This window comes from Heteronotia binoei, chromosome 21, assembly GCF_032191835.1.
Source record: "Heteronotia binoei isolate CCM8104 ecotype False Entrance Well chromosome 21, APGP_CSIRO_Hbin_v1, whole genome shotgun sequence".
Taxonomy (NCBI): Eukaryota; Metazoa; Chordata; class Lepidosauria; order Squamata; family Gekkonidae; genus Heteronotia; species Heteronotia binoei.
In genome coordinates this window covers 25,607,676-25,625,862 of record NC_083243.1, presented here as the reverse complement: position 1 = coordinate 25,625,862, position 18,187 = coordinate 25,607,676, and the positions used below count along the sequence as shown (strand labels likewise).

At 44.6% G+C, this 18,187-nt stretch overlaps 2 protein-coding genes across 3 annotated transcripts in view; one reads left to right on the top strand and one right to left on the bottom strand.

Moving 5' to 3' along the window:
• The window catches only part of TDRD9 (tudor domain containing 9), a 182,700-nt gene that overhangs the window by 11,668 nt on the left and 152,845 nt on the right, over positions 1–18,187 (top strand). The gene's annotated exons all lie outside the window — the stretch shown is intronic.
• RD3L (RD3 like) lies at positions 8,945–14,209 on the bottom strand. The gene is made up of 3 exons (XM_060262920.1): positions 14,028–14,209; positions 12,077–12,383; positions 8,945–9,276 (listed from the first exon to the last, which is right to left on the bottom strand). Exons 2-3 carry the CDS (start codon positions 12,373–12,375, stop codon positions 8,985–8,987), a joined length of 591 nt encoding a protein of 196 aa, XP_060118903.1. The 5' UTR covers positions 12,376–12,383; positions 14,028–14,209; the 3' UTR covers positions 8,945–8,984.

Here is an 18,187-nt window from a genome sequence, read left to right as displayed (position 1 = left end):
GTGTGTGTATGAGAGAAATTTTTTAAAAAGTACCTTCGTTTCAAAACTTCAGAGCTTCTGTCTGAAATGCTGAAGATTTACTGATAGAGTTATGTGGCAGCCATTTTGTGTTTGTGCCCACTACCTTGTGTCAAAATTTCAGATGCCCACAGATGCAAGAAATCCTTGTTCTAGGGCAGGGGCGTCAAATGTGCGGCCCAAGGACCAGACAAGGAGGAAGGGAGCCTGAAGCGAACAAACAATGCCTGCTTAGTGTGGACTTACCAGGCCCCTGGAGGTTTCCTGTCAGGACCACAAGCAAGTCTGCTTTCTTCTCTCTCTCTCGTTTCCTTCTTTGTCACAGCTTGCTTTGCCAGCTTGCTCAATCGCACAGGAGCTACAGAGCAAAGCCTCTATTTTCGCCATTGACTGAGGCTCCTCCCTTGGGGGGGATAGCTTGCTTTGCCAGGCTCTCTCAATCGTCCAGCAGAGCTATTGGATGAGGCTCCATCCCCTCTTCATCCACTGGGAAGGGAGGGAAAGAGCCAGAGCTTCCTTTGCCCAGTTCCCTCGACCACCCAGGAGATATACAAAATCTTTAAATTGTGTTTGTCTGTGTCCTTTATAAAGTTTATCTCCGCTACCTGGCCTGGGTGTTGCGTGGCCCAACAAGGTCTCATTTTTGTCTGATCTGCCCTTCATAACAAATAAGTTCTATAGCCCTGCTCTAGGTTTCTGAGGGTAGACATATATATGAAATCTTGTGCTGAAAGATGTGGTTTTGACTGGGGATGGCTGAAAATCTCCCACCCACCCTGTTTTCTAAATTATCCTACCCTGAAAGGGAAATGAAAAGTCAGTGTGATTTGATGTAATGCATTTGCATGTAATTTAGAAGTGGACCCTTAATCCTTTTTGCTGCCTGATGGTCACAAATGTCTTCTGGTGATATCTTGTTTGCCATTCTTAATGATAACATTTATGAGCTTGCTTGAGCATGAGGTAGACTTGCCAATCCCCATTTGGGGCAGGGGATCCCCGGTTTGGAGGCCCTTCCCCCACTTCAGGTTTATCAGAATGTCTATTGAGCTCTCCATTATACCCTATGGAGACTGGTCCCCATAGGGTATAATGAAGAATCGATCCTTGGGTATCTGGGGCTCAGGGGGGGCACCAAATTTTCAGCATAGCATCTGGTGCCTCTCCTCAAAACACCCCTCAAGTTTCAAAAAGATTGGACCAGGGGGTCCAATTCTATGAGCCTTAAAAGAAGGTGCCCCCATCCTCCATTATTTTCAGTGAGGGGAAAGTATTTAAAAGGAGCAAGCTCCCTTTAAATGTGATTGCCAGAACTCCTTTCAGAGTTCTGTTGTGCTTGTCACAACCTTGCTCCTGACTCCACCCTCAAAGTCTTCTGACTCCACCCCAAAATCTCCAGATATTTCCTGAATTGGACATGGCAATCCTAGCATGAGGGAAAACAGAAGATGGTTTTGACTCTCTACAGTTCACTTGAGAAAGATGCTGAAGTCTCACAGTTGTGGAAACTACATAGAAAATCCAAACTGAAGTACAGGTCAGATGAAGAAGGGGCAAAGATGGAGAGAGCAATATGCCCTCTTAGCTTGTGAGCAAAAATTCTACTTTGTGAGCTACTGGCATTAAAGTTGTGAGTTGCTGCATAAATTAGCTTGCCCAGGGGCTGTTTTTCCTGAGTTGAGACAAAAATGTGTGAGCTAGAGGTTAAAAAACTGTGAACTAGCTCACACTAACACAGCTTAGAGGGAACTGGTGGAGAGATACCACCGTAGCCTTTTCAAACAGAATATTTTAAAATGGGTCTCAGTTGGTGGTATGTTCATCTTTCTGGCACTGGTGAGCACATTTGGCATGTTTTTTATTGCTTCAAAAACTGCAGTGTGTCCAGGGGTAACAGTGGAAAGGGGACTTGCCCCCCCCCTCCCCTCTTAAACCACTTTTCAACTCTTAACAACTGTTATCTATGTCTAGCCTTAGAATCTGACTCAAGTTTGCACAGCATGTGTGTGAAGTGCCATCTAGTTGTTCTGAGTTCCAGTGACCCAGTGTATTAATGATTTCCAAGAGGTCCTATCGTTAACAACCTTGCTCAGGTGTAGCAAGTACATCCTGATAATAGGGGTGGGGGTGGAAATACAGGCATGACCAGGGCTTTTCTTGAGCAGGAATGCAGTTCTGGCTGGCTTGCTGTCAGGGGGTGTGTGGCCTAATAGGCAAATGAGTTCCTGCTGGGCTTTTTCTACAAAAAAGCGCCCTGGGCATGACCATGTATGTTTAATTGTAGATTGATTTGCAGAAATCAGTTTTTTTCCCCTATTAGGAGGGTAAAAACATTATCGCTTGACTTGGATAGCCCATGTTAGCCCTAGTTAGCCAGTTTGGTGTAGTGGTTGAGTGTGCGGACTCTTATCTGGGAGAACCGGGTTTGATTCCCCACTCCTCCACTTGCACCTGCTGGAATGGCCTTGGGTCAGCCATAGTTATCACAGAGGTTGTCCTTGAAAGGGCAGCTGCTGTGAGAGCCCTCTCCAGCCCCACCCACCTCACAGGGTGTTTGTTGTGGGGGAGGAAGGTAAAGGAGATTGTGAGCCGCTCTGAGACTCTTCGGAGTGGAGGGCGGGATATAAATCCAATATCATCATCATCATATCTTGTTAGAGCTTGGAAACCAACCAGGGTTGGCCCTGCTACGTTTTTGGATGGGAGATCACCAAGGAATTCCAGAGTTGGTATGCAGACAAAGGCAGTGGCAGACTGCCTCTGAATGTCTCTTGCTTTGCCTTGAAAACCCTGTCGTGTCATCATAAGTTGGCTGCCAGTTGATGGCACCTTTACACAGGTACAGTGGTTGCTGTTAAAGGCATAGCTGCAGAGATGAGTAAAAAAGCTGGCAATCCTGCCACTCAATACTTATGCACAGCAAATTGAAGATGGAGTGTGATTCCTTCTTCAAAAACCTTGGATCGTGTCTTCAAACTTCAAAACGCAGCTGGGTGATTATTTGTCGGAGATGCTTTAGGCTGATCCTGCATGGAGCAGGGGGTTGGACTAGATCAGGGGTCCTCAAACTTTTTAAATAGGGGGCCAGTTCACTGTCCCTCAGACTGTTGGAGGGCCGGACTGCCGTTACTGTACAAGGCCGTGGGCCGTCAGTTCTCCGTCTTCTGCATCTCTCTCCCTTCCTCACACCACACACCCCGGCCTGGGAACTCACCTCACCTCGGTATCGCCTCACACTCTGTCTCGGCCGCCTCAGCCCAGTGCCGGAAGTGTGCGTTGCTAACACGAGTTTAGGTCGAACGTCACTTCCGGTCTGATTTTGCCATAACCCGGCGGGCCGCATAAATGTCCTCAGCGGGCCGCATCTGGCCCGCGGGCCGTAGTTTGAGGACCCCTGGACTAGATGGTCCGTATGGCTCCGTCCAACTCTTATGATTCTATGAATGTGCCCACTGAATCTGATTTCCCTCTGTTCTGTCTATCCTAGTTTCAAGTCTTCCAAAACCAGGTCCCTTTAATTGTGCTCTGAGCGTGAAGGAGGGCTGGAGGGTGGGAAACACAGAGACACAGTAGCAAGCCTGACTTCTGCCAATTGCAAACAGATGGAGGTCTGTTGTAAGGTCTGGATGTGGCCAAGAGTTTGGATCCATCCTGAAAGTGGAGGAAAGGAAGGGGTGGTTTTTGCTGGTTTCCATGGTAGACATCTGCCCCCACCCTCCATTTCTGGGTCCCCTCTTTGGGTTGCAGTGGGAGAAAAATCATAGTGCGCAGGTGGAAATCCTTTCATCTGTGGAAACTTTAGTTAGGATCCCAGTCATGCTTCAAATTGGAAGGCTATCTAGTTCTCCCCCCCACCCCGAGTATTAAAAGCAAGGTTTTAATCCTGGTAAAATTCACCTTAGTAAAGACCATGTCAAACCTTCCTTTATATACACACGCATACATCTCCCTGCTGCCTGGTGATGTGACCTTAGGACGAGTAATTCAAAATGTAGTCCGTGACAGGGTACAGTTTTTGTTCTCTAATGGTACGAGTTAAATTTAGCTTGGATGTGTTTGCAGAAAGTCAATTCTAGCAACTATTTTCATTGATTTTCTGCTCTACTTATGTCAGTTGTGGCCACTGTTCCTACATGTCAATTTGAAAACTGCTTTAAAAAAATCTTCCGTATGGCCTTCGTAGTGGATGCTTGGGGCAAAAACATATTTGTATTATTATGCTGCATGAATATTCCAACCCTGTTCTTTTCTATCTAATCAGGTGTTTGCATAGAGAGCAGATTTTTAAAATGTAAATAATTCTGTGTTAGGAAAAACCTGACCCTGACCGTTAAGGTTATGAAAGTCTGTTTGAATCATCACAACAAAAATATGAACCCTGGCTTGGATTGTCTCCAAGCAGAAGCCTTTTACAATTTAAGATAGAGATGGAAAAATAGTTGAAATCTTCCAGGTGCCAGCATCAGATGAGTTAGCCAGGGCTTTTTTTGTAGCAGGAACTGCTTTGCATATTAGGCCACACAACCCTGATGTAGCCAATCTTCCGGGAGCTTACAGTAAGCCCTGTACTGAGAGCCCTGTAAGCTCTTGGAGGATTGGCTACATCAGGGAGGTGTGGCCTAATATACAAAGGAGTTCCTGCTACAAAAAAGAGCCCTGGTTAGGACTACCTTCCTAGCTGCTCAAACTGACATGGTACAATGGATAGAGTGCTGGGCTTGGATCCTGGAAGACCTGAGTTTGATTCTCTGCTTCTACTGTTGAAGGTCGCTGAGTGACCTTGGGCATGTCACAAACTCATAGCCTGGCCTACCTTCATAGGGTGGCTGTTAAAAGAAGAAGAGATTGGATTTGTACCCTGCCCTTCACTTGGAGTCTTAGAGCAGCTTAGAATCTCCTTCCCTTCCTCTCCCACAGTGGAAATGGGAGAGCTCTTTTGAGAACTGCTCTGAGAGAACTGGGAATGAAACAAGGTCACCCAGCAGCTGCATGTTGGAGGAGTGGGGAAATCAAACGTGATTCTCCAGAGTAGAGTCTGCCGCTCTTAACCACTACACCAAACTGGCTCTAGAATATGGAGAATGATAGTCTAAACTGCGTTGAGTTCCAACCAAAGGGCAAAGCAGGATTTAAATAATAAATGCAAACAGGTGTTAGGTGTGCACCAAGATGTAGAAGCATTTGAGCTTCCTACATTCCAGTGTTCATAGAATCAGAGAATCATAGAGTTGGAAGGGATCCCCAGAGTCATCTAGTCCAACCCCCTGCACAATGTAAGAAACTCACAAATATCTCCCCCTAAATTAACAGAATCCACATTGCTGTCAGATGGCCATCTAGCCTCTGTTTAAAAACCTCCAAGATTTTAAAGTGCTGGTGGTGATTACAGCCCTGTTGAAAGGCGCCTTAAAAGCATAACTCTAAGGCTTAACTTGCATGAATCAAAGTTCCTGGGGAAGGCAGTGAACAAAATTCACAAGGGAGGGAATGGACTCATCCTGTAAACAGTTTCAGGGATGTCAAACATGCGGCCTGAGGGCCGAATCAGACCCTTGGAGGGCTCCTATTAGGCTGCCAAGCAACTGACTGTTACTTGCGTCCTTCTCTCTTGCTTCCTTCTGCATAACAGCTTACTTTGCAAGCCTTGCTCAATCGCACAGGAGCTACAGAGCAAAACCTGTATTTTCTCCATTTGCTGAGATTCCTCCTTTGGGGAGGAAGTGGGGAGGTAGAGCTTGCTTTCCAGGCTCTCTCAATTGCACAGCAGAGCTACTGAGCCAAACCTCTCTTCCTTCTATTCACTGAGGCTCCTCCCCCTCCTGGCCCCCTGAGGAAGGAAGGAAAGTGCCTGAGCTTCTTTTGTCCAGTTCCCTAGATCCCAGGGGAGAGATACAAAGAAAGCACCTTTAAGACCAATGAGTGCTAATGTTTTAAGCATGCTTTAAGGTTTTTTTTTTTAAAAAATTGTGTTTGTGTCCTTTATAAAGTTTACATCTCTGCTATCTAATCTTAAATAGGTGCACACATGGCCCAGCCCGACATGATTCAGCCCAACAAGGTCTCATTTATGTCAGATCTGGCCTTCATGACAAATGAGTTTCACGCCCCTGGTTTACATAGTCACGTGATGTCATGTAGCCCTCTGCAGCAGGACAAATATCTCCCTTCCCAGATAGTTTCTGTTTGGGGTAACAGCATGGCGTGGGGGTGGGGAGTAGAAATTCCTTCAGCATGCTGCCCTGGACCCAGTCTGGAGCAGGAAGAGCATGTGTGAGAATTGTGAATACAAAAATGTCATGTGACTGTAACTGCTCACAGGGTCTATGGTCCCAGATCTGTGAGCTCCTTCAATATGCATGTATCCTATTGCATTCAGTGTGAAGAAGAAAAAGACCGTAGATGTATACCCGGCCTTCTCTGTGAATCAGAGACTCAGAGCGACTTACAATCTCCTATATCTTCTCCCCGCAACAGACACCCTGTGAGGTGGGTGGGGCTGAGAGGGTTCTCACAGTAGCTGCCCTTTCAAGGACAACTCCTACAAGAGCTATGGCTGACCCAAGGCCATTCCAGCAGCTGTAAGTGGAGGAGTGGGGAATCAAACCTGGTTCTCCCAGATAAGAGTCCGCACACTTAACCAATACACCAAACTTGCTCTCCAGCCTTATTCATAATGTAAGCTTTTGTGTGCCAAAAGCACACTTCATCAGACAACAGTGCAGGATGGAATTAGCAGTCCTACATGTTGGGGAAGTGAACTAGTATGCAAAATAGTGAAAACTGTTTTAGCAGATTAAAGGAATAGCAAGTTGGGAGTCTGGCAATTGTCACCTTGAGTTGACTGGGTAGAAAAAACAACAGAGGCAATAAATGTCAGATTTGGAGATTGGTGTCCACATCACCAGTCCTCCTTAGCATGAAAAGTAACTTGCTAAAACAATTTTCACTATTTTGCATGCTAGTTCATGGCCCGCGCTCTCTATATGCAGGACTGCTAATTCCATCCCATACTATTGTCTGATGAAGTGTGCTTTTAGCACACGAAAGCTTACATTCTGAATAAAACTTGGTTGGTTTTGAAGGTGCTACTGGACTTCCAACTTTGTTCTGTTGCTTTGGACAAACATGGCTGCGCTTCTGGATCTATACACACACATACATCCTGCAGCCATGGCTAAGCATGTTGTAGAACAACATTTGAGTCCACTGGTACCTTTAAGACCAACGAAGTTTGATTCTAGGTGTAAGCTTTTGTGCATTGCACACAAAAACTCAAAGAAGACTGTAGAATTATACCCCACCCTTCTCACTGAATCAGCAACTCAGAGCGGCTTATGATCTATATCAGGGGTGGCCAACGGTAGCTCTCCAGATGTTTTTTGCCTACAACTCCAGCGTGGCCAATGGCTGGGGCTGATGGGAGTTGTAGGCAAAAAAACATCTGGAGAGTTACTGTTGGCCACCCCTGTCCTATATCTTCTCCCCCCACAACGGACACCCTGTGAGGTGGGTGGGGCTGAGAGGGCTCTCACAACAGTTGCCCTTTCAAGGACAACTCCTGCGATAGCTATGGGCTAACCCAAGGCCATTCCAGCCTTGTAAGTGGAGGAGTGGGGAATCAAACTTGGTTCTCCCAGTTAAGAGTCTGCACGCTTAACCACTACACCAAACTGGCTCTGTGCCCTGAAGTAAAGGTGCTGCTGAACTCAAAACTTTTTTCTGTTGCTTTAGACCAACGCGGCTACCAAGCTGAATCTATCTTCACATGTGTAGAGCAGAGGTGGCCAAACTGTGGCTCGGGAGAGCCAGTTTGGTGTAGTGGTTAAGTGTGCGGACTCTTATCTGGGAGAACCGAGTTTGATTCCCCACTCCTCCACTTGCACCTGCTACCATGGCCTTGGGTCAGCCATAGCTCTGGCAGAGGTTGTCCTTGAAAGGGCAGCTGCTGTGACAGCCCTCTGCAGCCCCACCCACCTCACACGGTGTCTGTTGTGGGGGAGGAAGGTAAAGGAGATTGTGAGCCACTCTGAGACTCTTTGGAGTGGAGGGCGGGATATAAATTCAATATCTTCTTCTTCACACTTACGGTGTGGCTCTCAAAGCCTCCACCGCCTCATCGACCAGCTTGGAGAAGGCATTTATCTCTTTAAAATACTTCAGAACACATTTAAAGTTGCTTTCTTTCCACCTCTCCCTCCCCTTCCTCCTTTCCTCCCTCAAATATCTGATGTTCATGTCTTGTGACTCTCAAACATCTGATGTTTATCATACATGGCCCTTACGTTAAGCAAGTTTGGCCACCCCTGGTGTAGAGTTTGCTTGTATTTGTTACTGTTTACCTCTTCCTTTGTCATTCCTTTCTTTGTGGCATGGTTTCCATTGTCAGTACTTGCAAATGTAAGCTATTTGAGACAGGTACTTGTGTTTTTGCTCATGAAACTCTGTGCCAGTGCTGTGTAGAATGGTGCTACAAATAACCACGACAAGTTAACTTTTTACAGATAGCTGTTGAATCTTCATTCCAGATAGTTGGCGACTTCTTTTAGGGGGAAAAGATGGCGTGTGTGCAGATTGCAGAACAAAAAATCCATCATTTTTGCTTTTCATGGTGATTGTATTTTAAGGTATTGCAAACTGAGGGTTTTTTTTTACTGCATGCTTTTAGGAGTCATATAAATAGCATACTTTAAATATCATCTTATAAAGATCTAAAACTATATATTTGGTTAGAAGGTTCTCTTACAATAATATAAGCTAGAGAAACAGTAGAAAGAGGTCATTATTCTAAGTACCTAAGGACTGTAAATTATATGCAAGCTATAATTGGTTTAAAATTCAGAACTCACAATAAAGAGGAGAAGGGAGCGGGCAATTATGTATTTCTTTGGAGTTTCAGATCTTTAAAGTACGACTGTAAGCAAGGAAAGGTGCAATAAATAACTGGGAAACAGAGCAAAGGGGAGAACTTAAGTTGATGGATAGTAATAGGGAAGGTTCCAAATTCTGTGGGAGAAAGTCGGGAACATGCCTTGAGTGTGTTTGTCAACATAACTGGACACGGTCGGGATCTCTTCTTTGTCGCTTGCGCCTTCTTCGTTCGCTGTCAAGTTCACAGAGCAGTTTGTATTCCAGGCGTCATCCAGTTTGTCCTGTGGAGCATCCTTCTCAAGATTGGCTAGGAACTCCTTTAAAACTTGCTTGAATATGTAAACGATTTCCCAAGGTAAAACATCATTTTCAGCCAACACTTCTCGAAATCTAGAAAGAGTGGGGGAAATAAAGAATGGCATTTAATTATCAGTGCATCCCCCCCCACACATGCACCCTTTTGGTTGGGAGAAGCAGAATATCTTCTCTTTTTTTCTTTTAGAAAGCATAATCAAGACTGAAAAATGGGTGGGGGAAGGCGCTTAAAAATACGTTTAGACACTACACAACGATGGAAGCTATTTCCTCCCCCCTGTACTGAGCCATCAGAGAAGGTTGATTTGAACTGACAGTTGCCCTCGAGTTTCTTTCTGGGCTCACAAAGAGAGCATAGGTTTGTTCTGTTTTCTTTATTCTGCCCTTTGGAAAAAAATTGGTACGTGGAAAAATAAATTTACTGGAGATTTTACAGAAAGAGTCATTCTTTTTAAAAACAGCCATTCTTACAGAATTCCAGAGAGGGTGGCCATGTTAATTTGTTACAACAAAGTACAAAAAAATCTTGGGGCACCCTGAATGCTAACAGATTTATTATGAATAATAAATAATAAATACCAGCCTTTTTCTCATCTTTGTAAAATAGCCTCTTATCGTGGGAAGGAGGGCAGGAAGGGTTGAATCAGTGTTTAGTTCTTGTGACCTCTTCTTACACACCCAGGGAAATGCTTATTGCCACTTTGGGGTCAGGCAGCAATTGGTCTCCAGCCCAGTTTGAGCAGGGATCCTGGAGGGTTTTTTTTGCCATCTTCAGGGGATGGATCAGGTGTTATTGGGTGTGTGTGTGGGGGGGAGGTATTTATGAGTTTCCTGCATTGTCCAGGGGGTTGGACTAGATGACCCTGAGGTCCCTTCTTACTCTATGGTTCTGTAACCTGTCACAAATTTTGGTAGTCTTTAAGGTGTTATTGGACTCTTGCTCTTTTTCTACTGCTAGATTTATTATGGTATAAGCTTCATCCATTACAGAATGTATTGTGAAGCAGGTCTGAGCCATTAACTTCACTGTGGGAATTGTATTGAGGAGTTCTACACACAGAGTAAAATTGCAATTCACTGATATGCCGGGGCATTAATGTTTAATATAATTATAGTGCAAACCTAGGTGTTGGAACTCAGTGGGGATTACTCTCTAGTAAGTGTATGTAGGATTGCTTCCTTAATGCAGGCATCATACCAAAGTTCTTGAACAATTAAGACTATGAAATGAACATACTAGACCAGGGTGGCCAAACTGGCTTGGGAGCCACTTGTGGCTCTTTCACACATGTGTGGCTCTTGATGCCTCCACTGCCCCACTGGCCAGCTTGGAGAATGCATTTAAATTTAAAGTTGCTTTCTTTTCACCTCTTCCTCCCCTCTTTCCCACCTATTTGCCTGCCTGCCTGCTCGCTCTCAAACATCTGACATTTTTTCTATGTGGCTCTTATGTTAAGCAAATTTGGCCTCCCCTGTACTAGACCCTTGGTCAGTATGCATTGTATTAAATTGCAAAACTAAGGTTGCAGTCTTGAGTGAAGCTACAGCCTTTTACGTCTGTTGAAGTCATTAGGCTTAGAAAGGTGTGACTCTCCTTAGCATGTCACTGAAAATGGTCTCTTTCAAAAGCTGAATATTACTGGGAGGCAGTCTTTCTATCATACTCTGGAAACACATTTTTTGAAAGTTACGCCACTGTTCAACAGCACTGATTAGTAAAATACAGGCTGCAGTTCTGTGAGCAATTAGTTGGAAGCAGCGATCATTTTGTAGACAAATAGGTGGTGGAGCTGCAATACTATTCAATGGACAAGGAGGTGGAACTCTCAGAAAGATTCAGGAACTGCTCTCCTGTGAGCTCCCACTGAATCTGAGGCCTGCTTGGAAGTAAACCTTATTGAACTTAGTGGAACTTCATGAGGTTGTAATCCAAGGTTGCTATTCTTAAATTTCCTTGGAAGACCATAAAGCGCCTTAATCTCTTTGTTCCAAGATATCGAACATTGCAGCATTAGTTCTAAGGAAGGGCTCTTCTTCACATTCTTATGTAGTGGGTTTTGCTTTTTTGGTAAATCTGCTTAAGCTGCAAAAGAATGGTTTTGTCATACAGCCTTGACCTGGAAAACCCAGGCTAGGATGACCTGTTAGTACTTGGATGGTGAACACTAGGGTTGCCAATCCCCAGGTAGGGGCAGGGGATTCCCTGGTTTGGAAGCCCCCCCACCCGCTTCAGAGTCATCAAAAAGGAGAGGGGGGGGGAAATGTCTGTTGGGCACTCCATTCCTTATGGAGACTGATTCCATTGGGTTTAATGGAGAATTGATCTGTGGGTTTCTGTGGCGGGGAGGGGTCCCCTGTTTTTTTTAGGTATATGCACCAAATTTGCAGTATAGCATCCAATGCCTCTCCTCAAAACACTCTCCAAGTTTCAAAAGGATTGGACCAGGGCGTCCAATTCTATGAGCCCCAAAAGAAGTTGCCCCTTTCCTTAATTATTTCCAGCAGAGGGAAGGCATTTAAAAGGTGTGCAGTCGCTTTAAATGTGATGGCCAGAATACCCTTTGGAGTTCAATTAGGCTTGTCACAACCTTGCTCCTGGCTCCATCCCCAAATTCTCCTGACTTCACCCTCAAAGTCCCCAGATATTTCTTGAATTGGACTTGGCAACCCTAGCAACCGACAAGGAAGTCCAGGGTTGCTGTGCAGAGGTAGGTGATGGCAGACCTCCTCTGAGCCTTTGTAGCCTTGAAAGCCCTACAGGGTTACCATAAGTCGACTGTGACTAGATGGCAGCTTACCTACACCTTTCCCTAAATCGATTGTGACTTGATGGCAGCTTACCTACACAGTCATAGAACAATAAAAGCAGTGTTACCTGCTGAGAATGATTCCGGTTTGGCAAGGTTGGATTTGGGAGCAAAGAACTTCAAGCTGTTTTTGTTCGGTAGCCGGGATAGTAATCTGAGGGTTCTGGTAGCTCTTCAGCCAGTTGTAATCCGTGCTGGTCTTCTGAACTCTGTGGTCACTTTCTATCTCTTGTACCAGTCGCTCACGCTCTTTCAGATGCCATTTCAGTTCCCTCAAGAGAGTCTTCGTCACAATTTCTGAGCCTGGGAATTGTCCCGTTTTATAAGAATAGTTTTTTGGCCATTTCATCCAGCCAAAGAATGGCATTTTGACAACTGGGGGGGGGGGAGGGAGAGGAAAAGACCGTTAAACTACTGATGCTACTAAGATCAATTGAAAAGTCATTCTAAACTTTTCTAACTTCCTTTCAAATTCAGTTCATGACTGCTGCATCAATTTACCATAAAATCCTACATGTTTAGAGCATAATCTCTTCAAATTTTTATCTCTGTGAGAAATACTGATTCTGTCAGTTAAACATAGTGTGTATGTCCACATGCAATAATGAGACAGTTAAAAATAAAAATGGGATAATTTATCTGTAACAGAAACACTTTTCTGTCTTTATTTTTAAGGTATTAAGTCTTGGAATGTTAGGAAATATTGTTAACTACATCTGAATACGTTCCATAAAATCCACACCGCAGTGCATAATCCAGTAAAGTCCATTTGAAACACAGGGATTTCAACTTTCTTTTTAATACCCACATTGTTGCAGTCCCCAAATTTCTCATGCAAGGTATCTAGTTTGTTGGGATAAGTAACAATGGTTCTTTGTGGTTAGTCTACTCAGTTTCTGCAAACATGATTTCATAAGTTTCTTTTTGAATGAAATGGTTGGTTTACTTACTGTACTTCTTGAAAAGTGTGATTGTGACCAAAGGCTTGCTTGACTTTGGATGGTTGGTTTATCCCAGCATGTTCTGTTTTGCGTACTTGTCTCACATTTGTCAAAAGACAGAGAGAGATGTATTGCTCTTTTTTACCCACTCGAACGTTGTAGACTGCACGCTTACAGCTTTCGATCTTTTCCAGCTTCTCGGGTTGCTGAATTCACATCTTTATAATAACAGAAATCCTGTATGCTTGAGCGTGGATTCTCCCCAGAATATTTCCAGGTACTCCAGTGAAGGCTTCTCTCTTCCAGAGTTCTTGCCTTTTAGTAGTAGTCCCTGTGTGGTGGGTTTAGAAAAAAAGAACAGAAAAGATAACAGTTTCAGATGCTCGGTTGTAGCTGCTCTGTGCATACAAAAGTATTGTTGGTGGCTGGGTTAATAATGATAGTCTGAAGTCACGCCAGATAGGCTTCTGGCTAAAGTTAAGACTGTTGGGTGATGCGTCGCTTGGATGTGCATAGCTGGAGGTCACAGTTTAGTGCTGTATTTTTGTTCCTGTAGTGCTCTAAAAATAACCACGTCGCTTTGGTTGTCGAACTAAACTTTCAGGGTCTTTTGATGCTGGAATTTTTTTCTCTCTCCTTGGGGTGTGGGGAGAAATTGGTTCAGGATGCTTTGTTTACCTCTTCACAGCTGTACCAATAATTTTTTTTCTTTGGGTACCAGGCAGCGCCTTGCGAAAGCGATGTGGATTTGTGCCAGTCGAATTCTACCTGCTTAGAAGGCACTGTACAGAGAGAGATTCTTAGCCTATACTTTCCCTGATTAAATTAATCTCTTAATATTTGCGCAGGTCTTATTTATAGTCCGCAGCTGTTAACACATTTTTTTCCCATTTTGCAGGTATTTAAAGAAGCAGCCTGTAAGATCTCCATGGGAGGGGGGGGGGAAACACTTGAGGTTTTTCTCCCCAGAGGTGTGTGGGGTTTTTTTTGCAATAAAATCCTAATTGGTGCCCAAACAGGGTAGTAAATATAAAACTAGATCTCCACTCAGTTGAGAAATAGAATATTAATATCTTACCATAGACTTGTCCTCCTTCATTGCAGTGTTGGCATTTCTTTAATCTGCTTTTGCTGGCTGGTTGATTTGAGGCTGATGAGTCAGATGAGGAATATCTGCTTTAAGATCCATTTTTATGTGTTCAGGTCTTCTTGCCCGCCTGTTATTTTCAGAGACAATATTCTCTTATATGTATTGGCCTCTCTAAGTCAGCCCCCATCCAACAGTGCCCCTCCCACTCTTGACTGTTGCATTGAATCATGGCAGAAGAAGAGGTTGTGCAGATCTGGTCTAGATGTCATGAGATGTAAAGAGATGACGTGTGTGGTTGTTATTAAAGCTGATATTACTTATATGTTGGGAAAATTCAGGTTTCAGTATTAATAATTCTCACTTGCGAGGTTTTCATGTTGCATTGTATATGGTGCTTGAAAATAGGTAGGAGGGGGGACATAGCTGGACTTCCAATGACAGAACCGCTGTCACAGGATCTCTGATGAAATTAAAGAGATTCATGCCACCTTTTGTCTAGGGCAGATTCTGGGTCGCTGCACCTTTCTATTGTATTTACAACCCCCTAGTGCATCAAAATAAAACTGTTCCATAATTCCTTGGATGACAGCTTGCAAAAGGATCAAGTAGGTTAATTCTGGAATGTTAAGCATGCAGTGAGAAAACTGGGGATAAATGCCAGGTCTGCAATCCCTCATTTTGCTCAGCTTTGAAAACGTGAATGGTAAATGTCTGCTTTTCTCTCTGTAAATAAGTCAGTAATCTCAGGTAAGAGATTGGACTGGCAGAATTGCTGTGCTGTTGTATTTGTGATGGCAATGCAAGGAACTCTTTGATTTTGGTTTTCCTTTCTCCTCTCTTCCCCCCCTCCCCCAGTCAAATTGCATCCAACCTATGGTGGCCCCATAGGGTTTTCAAGGCAAGTCTTTCTGAGGTGGTTGGTCATAGTTTTCTTCTGTATAGCAACCTAGGACTTCCTTGGCAGTCCCTTACCCTCATACTGTCAAGTGCCGACTCTACTTAGCTTCTGAGATTTGATGAAGTCAGGCTAGCCTGGGCCATCCCAGTCACGGCCTTTCTTCTCCCTAGCCACATTTTCCTAAGTAGGTAAACAGGAGGGTGATGACAGACAGATCACTGCAGAATAAAACTTGGCAGCATCTTCTGATTTATTATTGAAAGCATTTTTATGCTGCCTTTCCATCTGTTCAGGCACCTCAAGGTGGCAGACCTTAAAACATTTGAACAATTAAACAGATTTTAAAATTATTTTAAAAAATGAATAAAAACACATAACCATACAGTATCAAAACCAGGGAGAGAGCCAATAACTGTTGTTGGGGTGTGTCCAACCAGGGCTTTTTTTGTAGCAGGAACTTATTTGCATATTAGGCCACAACCCCATGGTGTAACCAATCCTCCAAGAGCTTACAGGTCTCTTAGTACAGGGCCTACTGTAAGCTCCAAGAGGATTGGCTACATCAGGACAACTCCTGCAAGAGCTATGGCTGACCCAAGGCCATTCCAGCAGCTGCAAGTGGAGGAGTGGGGAATCAAACCCAGTTCTCCCAGATAAGAGTCCACACACTTAACCACTACACCAAACTGGCTCTTTCTGTGCACGTGAATGTAAAAATAGCTTTGCTGGATCAATCAAAAATCCTGTGTTCTGTTTTCAGTGATAATTAGCCAGAGGTTTTGGGATGCTTGCAGAAAATAGCATGAGAATGATATTCTTCTGCTGTCGTTTGTCCCAGGCATTTAGAGGTTTTATTCCCATTGTACAGGGAGTTTCTACTTAGACATCATGGCTGATGTGATCGCCATTCCCCAAACCTGTTATTTGAGTGAACTTGTCTAGTAATAGCCTAGTATGTTGCTCTAAGTAGGAAGAAGACCTTACAAGTGGCACTGTTTTAAAGTTAGATTGTCACTATGTGTGGTCTTAACAGTACCATTGAGATGGGGGGGGGGTATAGTTTTATGGTAGACCATCTGCTTATAAAGTCCTCATGGCGGCCATAAGAATTTTGTATCAGCTGAACGGGCCCTGACTTAGACGGACTAGTGACCTGACCATATATGTGTGAGACAACTGGGGGAAGGGGCTGTGGCTGAATTGAATGGCTGCTTTGTATGTGGAAGGTTCTAGGTTCAGTCCCTGGCATCTCCAGTTAGAAGGGTCAGGTGACCTGTGACCCTGTAGAGCTGCTGCCAACCAGAGTAGACAATGCCAACTTGCAACTGTTGGAATGGCCTTGGGTCAGCCATAGCTCTTGTGGGAGTTGTCCTTGAAAGGACAGCTGCTGTAAGAGCTCTCTCAGCCCCACCTACCTCACAGGGTGTATGCTGTGGGGGAGGAGGAAGGTAAAGGAGATTGTCACCGCTCTGAGATTCAGAGTATAGAGTGGGATATAAATCCAATATCTTCATAATTGTCTTCTTCTTTGATAAATCAGTGCTTCTTATGGTCAATGAGAGTCCCCAAATGTCCGCTGTTTGATAAGCATGCCCCCTGAGTGAAGATGAGGCTGAGCGAAGTGTGGTGCGGTGGTTAGAACGGAAGGCTAGGATCTGGGAGGTCCAGGCTTGAATCCCCCTTCTGCCGTGAAAGCTTGCTTGAGTGTCCTTGGGCCAGTCACACAGTCTAAGCCTGACGTGTACCTCAAAGGGATGTTGAGAGGATAAAATGGAGGAGAGGAGAATTATGTAAGAAGAAGACTGCAGATTTATACCCCGCCCTTCTCTCTGAATCAGTCTCTGAGCAGCTTACAATCTCCCATATCTTCCCCCCCACAACAGACACCCTGTGAGGTGGGTGGGGCTGAAAAGGCTCTCACAGCAGCTACCCTTTCAAGGACAACCTCTGCAAGAGCTATGGCTAACCCAAGGCCATTCCAGCAAGTGCAAGTGGAGGAGTGGGGAATCAGAGAGCCAGTTTGGTGTAGTGGTTAAGTGTGCGGACTCTTATCTGGGAGAACTGGGTTTGATTCCCCACTCCTCCACTTGCACCTGCTGGAATGGCCTTGGGTCAGCCATCGCTCTGGCAGAGGTTGTCCTTGAAAGGGCAGCTGCTGTGAGAGCCCTCTCCAGCCCCACCCACCTCACAGGGTGTCTGTTGTAGGGGAGGAAGGTAAAGGAGATTGTGAGCCGCTCTGAGACTCTTCGGAGTGGAGGGCGGGATATAAATCCAATATCTTCTTCTTCTTCTTCAAACCCGGTTCTCCCAGATAAGACCCCACACACAACCTCTATATCACACTAGCTCTCTTTGGATTCTGTAGTTGGGTGTAAAGCAAGATATGTCAAATCTGGTGCATATAAAAATTATATCCCCCCTCACCCTTTTCCAGATTTTTAAAAAATGATACTCTCAATAGCACATTTTGGACAAAAATACTTCTGCTAGCTCTTAGCTGGCAAATGACTCATGGCCTGAAGTGTATTGGAAGATTTAAAAATTTTTTATCCAAGAGCACTAAGTAGACCTGGCCTCTGTACGTATCATTCGTGTCCGTATCTGTCACCTTTTAAAGATATGTGCTGGTTTGCACTTTATGGCAAATTGAAGCTTTCTATTGATAAGCATTTAACAAAATCAGGGATCAGTTAACCATATTCTTTGGTCAAATAACAGTAAATTCTTGAAATCATAGCAGAGAAGGTGATTGCTATATGAGAGAATGAAACACTTCTCTGCATGTTAGTTGGTAAATTTTTATCGTGTCCTTTCTTCAGGAAGCTCTGGATAGCATACATAATTCCCCCTCCCTTCCATTTTATCTTCACTACTGTGCAGTAGGCTAGGCAAAGAGTAGTAGGTTTGGCTAAGGGACTGTCCCAGGATCGTCCAGTGAGTTTTTATAACCAATTGGAAATCAGAAAAGGTATGGGAGAGACCCATGATCTTCTTCGTGGTCTCTGTGCTTCACACTCATGGGATAGTGCGCCTGCGCCGATCCCCGAATCGGTAACTGAAAAAGCCCGGGATTTTTTCGCGCTCGGCACCAGTGAGCATGCGCACGCGACCCACTGCGCATGCCCACCAGCGCCCGCGCGACAATCCCGCCAGTTCCTTTCTGACCGCCGCGCTAGAGAGATTCACTTTCTGCTTTCCCGGTCGGTGAGATTTTTCTTCTCTCGTTTTTTGCCCGTTTCGCTGTGTAGAT